Source organism: Lycorma delicatula, chromosome 7 (genome assembly GCF_047948215.1).
Source record: "Lycorma delicatula isolate Av1 chromosome 7, ASM4794821v1, whole genome shotgun sequence".
NCBI lineage: Eukaryota > Metazoa > Arthropoda > Insecta > Hemiptera > Fulgoridae > Lycorma > Lycorma delicatula.
In genome coordinates this window covers 135,532,375-135,546,404 of record NC_134461.1, presented here as the reverse complement: position 1 = coordinate 135,546,404, position 14,030 = coordinate 135,532,375, and the positions used below count along the sequence as shown (strand labels likewise).

Here is a 14,030-nt window from a genome sequence, read left to right as displayed (position 1 = left end):
AATTTGTTTACATCATAAATTAATTTAAATGTCAGGAAAAGATTTTTGAACGTATATAATTGGAGCGTAGCTTTATGTGGAAGTGAAATTTGGATGATTGGAGTCCCTGAGAAGAAAAGATTATAAGCTTTTGAAATGCGGTGCTATAGGAGAATGTTAAAAATCAGATGTGTAGATAAAGTGACAAATGAAGAGGTGTTGCAACAAATCGATGAAGAATGGAGCATTTGGAAACATATACAGTTAAAAGAAGAGACACCTTATATGCCACTATTAAGGCATTAATTGGAATAGTTACTTTAATATTGGAGGGACAGGTAGAAGGAAAAAATTGTGTAGGCAGGCAACATTTGGAATACGTAAAACAAATTGTTGGGATGTAGGATGTAGGGGGTATACGGAAATGAAACAACTAGCACTAGATAAGGTATCTTGGAGAGCTGCATCAAACCAGTCAAATGACTGAAGACAAAAAAAAAAATGAACATCTGTGTAATGCATATTACACAAATGCCACAATACATTCCTTCTTTTTTTTTGCTGAGCACATTTTTCACTGATATCTCAAGAATAAAAAATTTTTCGAAAATTTCACAAGAGCAAAAGTGTTTCTTTTTTATTGTATGAAATATGTTCATTAAAATTTGAAAAATAGTGTAATTTTTAAATTTTGTCCCTCAGTGTTGCACTCCCCTTCTAGATAAAACAATTTAAAAGAGCCTATGTTACTTCTAGACCAAAGACCTGTTACTATCCAAAAATTGGTTATAATTGGTTGGAACTGTGAACCTAGAGAAGGGAACCAACAAAACATATATTAGAAATTAAATACAACACTCCTCCTGCGGACATAGTCGAGTAAAAATTAAATAGCAAAAAATTCATTCAGATTGATTTTTTTTCTGTAATCATTATTTTTTTTAAATACATACATGTTAATGGGAATATATTATTACTTATTAATATAACACAATATATTTTTTCTATGTAGTATTAAAAATATAATTAAATAGAATCAATAAAAATATTTATTATACATTAATCTTATTAACTGTATACACTGTATAAGAGTAATTATCTGTACATATCATAAATAAAATGCACCTTCAAATCACAGTTATTAGGTGTGGCCACCTCCTCACTCATCCACTTTAAAAAAGTGTTAAAACCTTTTTGGATTAATTGCTGTGACTTTTTAATTCTGTATAAATGATTTGTATTCTTTATTCATTGTTATGAAACTTCTCTTACAATTTAGAGTTTAAAGGTAGTTAATTTACTTAATTGTTTTATTTTCCAGCCTCTGTGGCATGAATAGTAGCATCTTGGTCTTTCATTTGGAGATCCTGGATTCAAATCCTGGTCAGGCATGACATCTCACATGCTACAAAAATTTTCATACATCTCATCCTCTAAAGTAATACCTAATGATGGTCTTGGAGGTTAAAAAAAATTGTTTTATTTATCTATTAAATGTTACAATAATTATAATCATCTGCAGGAGACTTAAGCAGTAATCACAAAAGAGATTGTATTATGCAAAACATAGAATTATAATGAATAATTTTAATTTTAATATTGACCTCTGCCTGTTAATGAAATAAATATAATGAATGTTTGTGACTTGACATTAAAACATTGGTGATGTCTAGAAGTGAGAAGCCAAAGAACATCAAAATCCCATGCCTGGCTATGTTATGAAGCGATACAGTTTTCTAATACCTTCTTCACTGAGCTACAGAACAATGAATTTTATAAAATACAAGTGACGTTCACTCCTACAATTATTCACTAAGTTTGGAATAATACTTTATTTTCCTGGGTGCATGGCAAATCGCATCCTTTAGCCTTAATAGTAACATATCTGCAACTCATTTTTGAGTAGCATCCTAGAAATTGAAATGTTTTGAAGTAAAGATAAGTATTGTCAATAGCTGTGGTCATTTTTTAAAACACTCTTTCCACAGATCACTTAAGTTACCGCATTGTATGCAGTTGATTGCATGGTATTGGCATTTATTGGTGTTTAATGACAACAGCAGTCAATCCCATTTAAACAGATTTAAAAAAAATAAAACTAGTTTTTTTTTTTATAATTGACGGTTAAAAAAAGATGAAATAGATCTACTCTTTATATTTTCAAGAAATAAAATTTTAATTGATTTAATGTAAAAAAAATATGAAAATATTTTTAATAAGAAAAATCTGTTAATAGAATTAATTTTGCTATTTTATTATTAAGGTACAAATAGTAGAAACTAGAATCATCCTCAGATAATAAGATGCTAACTAATTACTTTCTCAACCTATCATTAGAAGCTGCGTATCATTCATGAGATGGCTCTATGGATGAGATTAACACAGCTTAACTACAGCACCATTATCCTAATTAATTCAAACATAGATGAAATATTTGATTACAGTTAAATCAAATCGTTTCTTAAATCTGGAAATAACTTAACTTGAACTATTCCATATTTAAAAAAGGAACTTTATTCCATTATTTTCCTTGCAAAAAACTGTTTATGTTGAGCTTAAGTATCACTTAACGGGTCTGAATTCACGTTCCTTTACCTTGATGAAGAGAAATTTATATACAATAGTACTAAAACTGCTATAAGATTGTCTAATTTCCAAAGTTAGTGGATAAAAATATAATTTTAAATGACGGCACAATTATTTTGTTTAAATTGATGGATTCTTAAGAAAATTATTTAGATATGAAAATAAATATCTGCACAGAAAGTTTAATCAATAATTCTGTATAAAAATCAATCGGATTTTATACTTACAATCTGAATCTTAGAATCTCTTTTTTCCAATATTACCTGAGATACTTCATACAAATTTCATTTTTGTAATATGATTGCATTCATATTTAATAAACGGTAATTAATTTTGATATCATAATCACTCTTAATTAAATATAGTTTTATATTTATAACAATATATTACAATTATACACATTAAAGTCTTATAATTATTATTATCATAATTAATAATTATTAATAGAAGTCTATTACGTAGAATCAGTGTAATCACTATATTCATTAAAATATCTTTGTCACGCTAACTCTGTGTAATAACTACCATGTGTCTTATCATACATAACAACTGAATTACTGAACTGGTATTGGGGTTGATAAGGGTGGTACCACTGGGTAGGTCGGAATGAATAATTTCTTTGTTGTTGTAATGCATCTCCATTTGCTTGTATAAAACGCTTTGATGGTGTACTCGGTGCTGAACGACTTCTTGCTGAACGCTGTTTTGCTGATTCCCAATCGCGTAATAATTTACATAATCTTGCATGTTCGAGTGCTACTTCATATTCACAAGTAGAATCATAATCTGGTCCCTAAATAAACAGAGGAAACATAAAACAATAAGATTTAAAACTTAAAGTTTTATATATATACATATATACAGAATACATATTAATTTGTGTATTTCTTTTAATATTCTTTACATCCTTTATTTCTGAAAATTTTTATATTTGAACCACAGGAAAAATTTTGAAAAAAGCTGCCTTTTGTACAGATGTACTTATGTAAAAAATACATTATCTTGATGAAATTATCTGAATAAGATTGTGCATAATACATTTTCCTATATTTTACAGGGAGTTTTTTGATATTTTGCATGTTCTACCCCATTTAACTTTCATATTGTGCCTCACAAAATTAAAAATGATCGCATTTTATGGTAAACCAAAATATCTTATAAAAATACAAACACATTTCAGTTATGAGGTTTTTGTTTCTAAAAAAGGAGTATTGGTCGCTCCTAGGTCTAGCAGTATAATAAAGTACATATAGTAGAAAAAAATAAATTAATTAAAATACGCAGCCATTATCACCATCATTGTTATCATTACCGGAAGATACTTTTTAAAAAAAATATTAAGGTTGAATCGATATGACATCAAACAATACTTTAAAACTTGTTCCAAACAACCACTCATATAATGCAGTGCTTCTCAGCAGAAAGAAATTGATCTGTTACTTTACTCAATCTGCCCTTTTTTCTTCTTATGACTGTGATGTATGTAAAAAGACCTGGAGTAAAAGATACATCAGTCTGACTTTTTCTCTGATCACTAGTGATTACCGTCTACTACTAGTGATTACCAAATTGAGTGAAAGTAGTCCTGGTAGTACTTCTGCATAAGAAACATCAGCCACCAAAATGTAATATCACTTACATTTTGGTGAGCTTGTTATGGTGATGTGAACAATGTATTTGCATCAACTCAGAAGGCAACTGGAAACTGCATCTTCCTTACAACCTTTATGTTATAACATCTAATGTAATTATACATTTAAAAACTGAAAATGGAGAGTATAAGCGCATTTTTTAAAGCCGTTTTGTTATGTGCTATAATTGTAATGATTGCTTTAGGCAAACTGACGTGAATCTTTGGTCCTTTCCTACAACAGACTCAAGAATAACAACTCACACCTGAATTATTAAAGAACACGGGGAATTTTTCCTGCTACTTTCTTCACTGAGTCAAATTTACTGTTGAACATCGACTTTTAAAGTTTATCAAATTCTTGGTGATATTCAGCTTTACCAGTGACAACTTCACTCTATTTATCACAGGCATTGACTGTACAGAGAACAATGTAAAACTGAAATTTTTTTGTTGTTTTTTCTCAATAACAATTATAATTACGATCGGCTCTCGGGTCGAGTTCACCTTTGAGTAATAAATTTCTCTCATAACCTTACAATATTCTCCTTATAGCTTAAATACTTTTCACTACAGTACGGTTATACAAAAGATAATATTGTGTCGATGATGTTTAAAATATATTTACGAGTATGTTATAATTGAATATTTGATTGTTGTAAAATAATTGTTAAATTATGAACTTTTTGTAAATGTAAAATTTAAGTATATCATTTACATTTAATTTTCGCGTAACGCAACATGTCGTAGACGATTGACAAAGGTTTATTAATTACAATATGAACCTGTTAATGCAGTAATATATATTTTTTTATTATTAAACAATAGGAATACAAGCTGAAACGTATTAATAATAGGGAGACGTTTACTTTAAATAAAACCTTCAACTACAAAGTAACTTATTTCTAATTCTTTTCAAATTATATTTAGAAAGGGCGAAATTATATTTAAGAGGGGTGACTGCTCGCCAGTTCAACTTAATAGTGTTTTTATCCCGCTTGCTAACAACGTACGATACCCAGGAAGTAAACTTAAGTCCAATATGAAATTTCAAACTCAGTCACAAAACATTAATTTCAGCACCATATAGGCCACAAGAACAAACATTAAACAAAAAAAACACAAGAATAGAAAGAAAGAGAAGTAACAAAGAAATTAGATACGACACCACTAAACTTGACGGTGCTAGATTCCAAACTGTTACGCAGACCCTAAGTCGAGTATATGGACACGTCAACCGCCGGACGTCCCGCTATTATCGAGTAGATTAACTGCAAAGTGGTTTACATGATTCTCAAGCCTCTGCAGGTATTTGACAATGCGCTGTTGTGCAATCTCACGAACCGATGGGAGCTCCAGATAATCGTGAATTTTATCATTCCGCATGAACCATGGCGATTCGGCAATTACCCTCACTACTTTGTTCTGGAATCGTATAATTTCAACATTACTAGTACTAGCCGTTCCCCACAATTCTACACCGTACGTCCACATTGGGCGCAGGATAGCCTTATAAATTAAGCAGCCAATTAAGTTCCCTGTACCTTGCGTTCAGCTGTTTCCTCTTCATTCTCACATGACACTTCCAGGTCAGATGCTGATCCAGGTGAAGTCACAGGTACCGCACAGTCTCCGTTTGCGGGATCAAAACACCATCGAAGTACACACCGGTATAGTCACTCCGTCGCATGGCAAATGTGACGTGCCTCGACTTACCTAGATGAACCTTAATCCTCCACTTTTTCTGCTACACGTAGACACGGTGTAGCGCTATTTGTAGGTTCTGCGAGGCTAGGCCAGGGTCTTCGTTAACGGCCAAGACAGCATCGGTGAACGTGGCGACGATGAAATCATCCAGAGCCGGAATGTCCGCAGCGAACATGGAATAAAACACAGGGCCCAGCAAAGATCCATGAGAGACACCCGACCCAATCTCAAAGAATCTTGAAAACTCGTCATTACATTTCACCTGAGCAAAACGCCCCTCAAGATAATTCCGCAAAAATTGGAGGTAGGGTTTTGTTTGCTTGGCATTTCTCCCGCCACCACCCTATTCGGTCGCCCTAAAGCATAGGACCGAATGTCTGTGCCACAAACGGCTACTGAGCCTCGAAACAGTTTAGCGACCAGTGTCCTAAATAGCTTCTACAGCTTACCTAACAGCGTGAGCGGACTAAGAGCGGTGCCATACACCACCGGCTTACGTGTCCCAACAGCTCACTTGTCATATATTTACTAAAATGGGCAGGTGAACCCCGTCTACTACTAAAAATATATATGACATTCATAAATTAAAATTTACTTCCTCTAGACAACAATTCGCTGCCACGCCTAGGTCGTTGAAAGCCAGCAAGTACCTGTCCACCATATTAAAGCGCTTGGAGCTTTAATTGGCTGAGGGTCAGCTATATATCTCTAGTTTCCCACAGCAGTACGGTAGGATTCTTTCCCTTAAGTAAACTACTGATTTCGGCTGAACATAGCAACCGCATCAAGGAACTCCTACACGGTTCGATAATGCGGCTCTCGACACATTGACTCGACGCTTGTGAGTGGTCAATTTTCCCCTTGACCTCTATGTTCCAGGGCCGCCCGGTCTCTGCCCCCCCCCCCGTCCAAGAGCAGGGCAGTCAAACATCAGGTGTTCATTTGACTGGACCTCCCCGCAGACGCACAGCTCATCAGGTGCCAGGCAGAACCGAATCGGGATGCCACCGATGTAAATGCCTCGGCAGACATTTGCATCAATAAAACACAAATCAAATTTTGCCTTCACGTAGGCCTCAAATGGACGTCTTCACATCCAAGCTATCATGATTCCCTCAAACTAACTAACCGAGACCCTGGAAGCGTGAACCTCGTGCCTAGTGTAACTTTGACAACACTGTTCGCGACTGTAAATGCCTCAGAAAACGAACAAGTTGTAAGTTAGAGTTGTAGGAGTTGCAAGTGCGGAAACCCTTAAGTGATATTTCAATAATTAAAAATAGAAAAATGAAATTTAGCAAACGCTGCTAACTTGAAAGATTTATTTTTCGGTATGAGACGACCACACCCCAAATTTCGGCTAGTCCGTCTTCTTATGTAGAAAGCGCCCCTGGTAAACAGGGAAGTGTCCTTCTTGGCCATCGCGCAGCTCATCCGCTATTTCAAAAAGTATCAATCGATGATCGCTAGAATAGTCGTCTACCACAGACCAGTCAAGAATCCTGCCAGGGATGTCCCTACCAATGGTAGTGTGAATATTTATACAAGGCCCTTCGTCCGTCAACCATGCCGACGTAAGTAGTCAACTGGTCTGCAACATTAAAGACCTCAAAATTATGCTCCGCGATGAAACTTTCAATTAAATCACGGTCATGATCAGTGATCCCACTGTGCCAGAAAAGGGACTTCGCATTAACATCGGCATCAATAAGGATTAGACCATTACCTACAATACGAAGGATTCTATCTCATCTAGCTAAATGTTCCTCAGTGGGATCCGTGTATCGGAAATATGAACTAACAACTGTAAGTTTCTGTTCGCGAATGGCAAGTCTGACCACAATATAATACGCGTCGGAAACCTGCCGTATAAAGACACTATCAAGCGACTTCCTGCACAGAATAGCAAACATACAAGTATGCCCTACACAAAACCTTTTCCACCTATAAAAGCCTGGTAGATCACCCCTAATTACATACGGGTGCTGCAGAAGGGCAACATTGAGGCTCCGTCTCTCTACAACCTCACTTAACTCAACCTGCAGTACATAAGCACCCTGGACATTAAGTTAACCGAACCTAACCATCTAAGGAATTAAAGCACAGCTCAACAGCCCTTATGTAACAGCCACACTCCTTACTAACAACTGGGTGTTCTTGATTCTTATGCAGTCTTTTACAGTTAGCACAGGCAGGAACCTCGGATCTATGCGAACAATCATCACGCTAGTTGCCCTTCTCACCACAATGTGCACACACCAAGGTAAACTTACAAAATTTAGCCTTGTGACAATATCTGCAGCACATGAAATATGTTTGGACATCCAGGTATTCTTTTACTCGGTAAGACCCTAAATCGGTAAACAGTCTGCCTGCACACGTAAATTTTTGAAAGAGACCAGAACCCATTTAAAACATTCTGTGATATTTCTGGATATCACGCCTACCTGTTTTAAAGACCAGACTGCAGTCCCGCCGGAAGGCGGCTTCATTCAAATCAGTGTTCTGCTCCCTAATAAGGGACAATACATCCTCATCGGTAAGGTTATGGTCAATATCATAGACTATAATTCGGGTCCTACGCATTCTCTTCGAGTCTACTTTTACATTCAACTGCCTAACCGCAGTAGAATCTCTATTTGTCTGAATGGTCTCTTTATCATCCGCTACTACAACTAATCCCTTATTGGTCTCTTTGATGTTTCTGATTTTAAGACACTTCGGGTCACCCCGAAGGGCAATCTGCAGGTCTTTCTTCAGCTGACTGCTGGACACAGTCAAGCCCTCTGCTCTGATAACAAATGCAACCTCAGGTTTCTTAGAGGATTGGCTGGTTTCATGTCTGCCCCTAAATATCTCAGCATACCAACGCGGCTGCATCGAAGCCGGAGTCGATTTCTGAACTACAGTTACTTCCTTTGGCTTTGAGGCAAGATTTTCGAAACCCTCCACGAGAGCTGTGAAAGCTGTTTTGAAGAATTCTAGACGAGGCAATAATCTCCCCTTGATAACTGCACTGTTATTTTTGGGGTTTGCTAAATAGGAAAACAAGCCATCTAGTGCCGCCAAAACATCACGGACCGGCTTGTGAAAACTCTTCAACGATTGGGGTCATATCCTCCCGGGTGGTCATCTCTACATCCATTTCTGAACCATCATTGTCTGAACCAGTGTTTGAGGAGGTCGAAGGAGAAAGCTCCGGCCCCCTCCTCCGGCCAGGCTTTTTATCTACCTCTCTAAAATCGGTCATGGTTGGACATTTCGTGAACTAATAACAGTATACGAACAAAATGCTCACTGTAATCCTTGTATCCAGAAATGTTGGGCACAAGCCAACAAGCTTGACGACTACCCGCAGCGAGCCACGGGCAGCTGGAGACCTGTATTCTCCTGTCACTCTTTGCACCTCTTCGCCGCTACAGGATCAAATTCGTGAAATCAAAGATCAACACACAGTTACAAATTACGGACCCCGCTCTAAAAGAGCGCGAGCAGGGCTAAGGGTAAATGCCCCTTTGCTCGTAACAGGAACTTACGACCAGGAGTCGTTGCCGCTCTTTTCGTCGCGATGAGGCGGGTGCTCGAACAAATCGTGCGCCAAAACATTCTGAATTCCCATGAAATAGAAATGAATCGTCCAAACAATAAAGGCGCAAAACCGTTATAACAGCTCTTAGACAGCAAGATTGTGAAACTGGGGAAGATACACACTTTACACGTATTTCAGGTATGAAATGAATAGAATAAGCTAATAAAAATGTAATCTAGAAATAAAATAAGACTACTCTCAGTAATTTTTACACGGTGTTATGAAGGGAAAGTTATTAAGCTTCATATCTGGAAAAAATAATGCGAGGTTGTTATAAAAATAGTAAACCGCTACGTAACTTCAAATAGATTTCGATTTCCTAACGATAAAATACGCTTTTGTCAATGACAACATACTCGTATAATTCCAAAAAAGTTCAGGTTAACTTAAAGAGAAAAACGATTAAAAAATGAATCTTTTAACCGATTATTTTTCCTCCAGAAGGCGTCCCCTCGGTCTCTCTTAATAAACGCTTTAACTATATGTACTTTTACTTATCCGTTGAAATATAAGGGCGATGTAGAATAAATGTTGGCCGGAAAAGTGCGAGTGTTTTACATAATGTAAATTTACCTACGACCTGAAACTCGAGCAAAGCGAAGCGATTCCATAGAATTGCGTTTACGTAAGCCTTCCGAAAACCGCTAGAACTGTGATAGACTGGTCGTGAAGGGACAAACAGTTAATTATCAGTTCGTCCGCTTAAATGTTGTTACGGTTTACTTAGCAAGGTTTCCGACCGGTAATGAACAGTACCGAATAGGATTAATTACACGACTCCACGTATATGAAATATATCGTTATTGAATTTATCAGTTATACGCGTTCCAAACACTAGCCTCAACTGACGTGTATTTTAACTGCGTATTTACTTAATTCATCTAATAAATATTTTCATTCTGAATATCTTAATTTATTTGAACGAGTAGGGTTGTAATCCAGATAACATTTATTTTTAGCCCTAAATTTTAGCAGAGAAATTGATTTTGATTTTATTTCTAGAGGAAAAAGCGATCCCGAGTAAGGTTCTTCCAGATAAGATATAATAAATGGAAAAACTAAACTATTGAAAACTACTGAATATTTCTATTAACCGGTTAGGGCAGGATTATAAAACATAATGAATCCAGCCTCATCGCATTTTGATAGTCAAAGTATTTTCAATTGAAAATTTAAGAAAATCGATTAAAAATTTGAGTTAATGTCCTGTCATCCTGACCCCCGTAAAAGTAGACACCTGCCATTTGACGATCCCGGTCGCCTCACCACCCTCTCCGTTCATAGTTCCGATGGGTATTACCGTAGATCGTCTTTTAGTCCCTCTACACGTGATAATACAACAGTCATCGGTTTAGCCTGTTAGAATGCCCCCGATGCAAATGCCTCGGCAGATATTTCCATTAGGAAGTTTACACAACCTGCTATCGTCTTCGTACGGCCTCCACCAACCCGCGACCACCTACCGTAACTTACAACTCTCATCAAATTAAACGATTCATGGAAGCGCGATCCCAACCCCCGTAGGGGAAGACTCGAAAGCTCTCTAGCTACTTTGGTACGTTCAGATTCGTAACTGGAGCAGACATATACATGACACGGCGCACACCATCGACGGCTCTTCGTTCCGGGCACAAGCCTGAATTAGTCAAACCAGATCTGGCCAACCCATCTCGAAAACACCACGACCAGAAAGAAACTGTAATACGCCGATCGGGGAAAATCCACTTAACAACCTGCATATTTCTCACATCTGGAAAAATACCGTGTGTGTAACGGCCATTGATCGATTCAGTCCGCTTGACCTGCCGTAAACGAAAAGGTTATTTGATTAAATCGTCGATAAAAAGCTGAAATTGTTAAAGTTGATCGCAAAAATTATGAAGTCTTACAATTTTGTGCGGTCGTAACTCTGGGCTGAAGTAGCGCATTCGTATTTCATCGCAACTTATTACGCGATTTAAAAAGAACTGTCTCCATCCTCTCATACGATCGGTAGACGCAGTGTGACAGCGACCGCTCTTTGTATTAGCATGCAAACGTAGAAGAACTCTTCTAGCAGTCGCTGAAGCTAAATTTAAGGTGACCTCTAACTATTATTTCTAAACTCCCGATACCTATTTCAAATTGTAAAGATATTTCCTTAACAGTATTCACCGATTTTTCAAATAAAAGGTTCAACTTTGGTCCGTCTTCGTCGGCTGAGGTTCACGGGGAACGAGCCGACGATTCGTTTTCAATTCTCTTCCGACCTTCTCCGATGACTTAGAAGTACCTTTTGTAGCGTCTGTACCGTGAGACAAACTCATTCCCGCATCGCCTCCTACAAATATGAGACGGAATGAATCCCCTTCGTTCGTAAAAGATTAATAATAATTATCTGGCTACTCGATCGGCTATTTCCTACTACGACAAGAGGATTTAAACCGACAGGCAGGAGAGAAATCGCATACACTGAGTTTAAACAGAAGTGTTTACGCGACAAATCGAGTCTACCTTGCATTCATTTACCAGAATAGAGCGTGAAAAATCCTGTTATTTATCGAACAATCAGATCGACCGACGAAAAAAAAGTGTTTCAAAACTATTATTCGGTTTTTATTCGTATATAATCTGGTGTACCGGGTCAAACTTTTCATAAAATCAAAATTAAAGCTTTATGTAACCGTATTAAATAACGTGGAACAAAACAAAGTAATATTTTGGTGTGAATTCCGTTAATTCTTTGTTGTAATATAAACAGTAAGTCTTATTATCATCGAACGCTTAGTGAAGACGGCTCTTGCAAAACACCCATTCCCTTCTAAAATACACACGCACGCGCGTACTCGTTCGAAAGCAACAATTAAAATAAAACAAATTTATACTATCGAAGACAGAATTAAATATAGTTGTAAACTTTTGTTTTATATTTATTACATTAATCTCTTTCATTAATACAGAAATAGCGAAAATATATTAAACGATGAGATATACTAGACGCGGTTTCAGCTGATGAAAGTAGACAGGGAAATGTTAAAATTGTGAAAGAGTGTGAATAATAGGTCCGGATTAGAAAAAATAAAAAAGCTTTTGTAATAATCTATTATAGTCGCTGAATGCCGGCTACGATATACTACACACGGTCGTATTAGGAGATTCATCATTTTTTAAATTCGGGACCGATATTCACGCAGAATAACTTGCGTATGCTAATCTGTTAACTCGAAAGTTACACTTTGTGTTTTATCTCGACGTAAAAGAATACCGATTAGAACGCAGAGTGATCGCTTTCCTGTGAGGAAGTCGACGTTTAGAATTCGAGGACTACGAGAAGACTTTGAAATAGCTCCTTCACCGAAGTCGTCACGAGGAACATCCTAGAGGAGACAAACTCGAAAGGTTCACAAATTATTTTTTAAGATCTACATCGCTGTTAATTCTTTTTCCGTCTCGCGTTCGACTAAATTCTTTGCTACTGCCGTAAACACAACCGATTGCCGATCGAAACTTGACGGCACGCTTTAATTTTTTTTTTAACGTAAAATATTAAAATCAACTGAAACGAAATAAATGCTAAGACTCGAAGAGGAAAGAAAAAAGTCCCCGACAAAAGTAGAAAATTTTGAGTTCAAACTTATCGAATTATAGGTGCATCGGTATAATTTATGACACTGTGATTATTTAAAAAAGATTATTTCAAGTACGACGCAAAGTACTGTTAAAGATTAATAAATAAATAAATAAAATGATAAAAAGTAAGGCGCATCCTAAAGAGAGGTGATAGGAAAATGCGCTATTAGAAGGAAGCTACAAGATAGAATTAACTCAAAAATTATGAGATCGGATAAAACTGATCTATTTAGCTTCGCCAACACGAGGATGTTACCATTCGATTTTACTTTTCCAGTAAATGGAAAAAGAAGTAATTTTCATAATCCATGCGCATAGGTATTTCATACTCATACATACCACGCGTGGATTTATTATTGAATTGTCTTTAAAATATTTTACGGGTAAAATTAATCTACGCCTTTACTTCTTAGAATTAAACATTGAACTGTAATATGGCGTTTTTCATTTTTTTCTAATACAGATTAGTCTTTAAACATATAATTTATTATCGCAGTGACGGTTAGACGATGACGTAAAAGGAACATATTGAAAAACGTATTAGTGTTATAAAGTGTTATAAATAACACTATATGTATATACTGTATACATATATATATATATTGTATTACGGATAATCAACATCAATGTATTATAATTAAATTCTTTTAATACGTTTCTTCTGTATAAGGAAAAAAATACATATTTACAGCGAAGAATTACGAAGCTATAAATTTTTCCCAGGTAAAACAAAGGAAGGTGACTGTTTGACCTTGACGAAGAATTGACATTGAAAACTTGCAACCAGTCCCCTCTTAAAATTAAGATTCAACGTCCAGATGTTACTTGTTAGTACAACAGTTTCAGAAATTTGCTTCTTATTATTCATAGAAAATAGAGTGGAAGAACTATTTTTATTAGTATGAATGGAATTATAAATATTCTCACTTA

The 14,030-nt window shown here is 36.1% G+C and overlaps 1 protein-coding gene across 2 annotated transcripts in view; it reads right to left on the bottom strand.

The window, feature by feature from the left end:
* Positions 1-2,206: 2,206 nt before the first annotated feature.
* Positions 2,207-14,030, bottom strand: part of tow (target of wingless repressor) — a 135,570-nt gene continuing 123,746 nt past the window's right edge. For both annotated transcript variants that reach the window (XM_075371736.1, XM_075371738.1), the window contains exon 4: positions 2,207-3,358. In XM_075371736.1, coding sequence (XP_075227851.1) covers positions 3,065-3,358 — 294 coding nt within the window. In that variant the 3' untranslated portion in view covers positions 2,207-3,064. The remainder of the gene's footprint in view (positions 3,359-14,030) is intronic.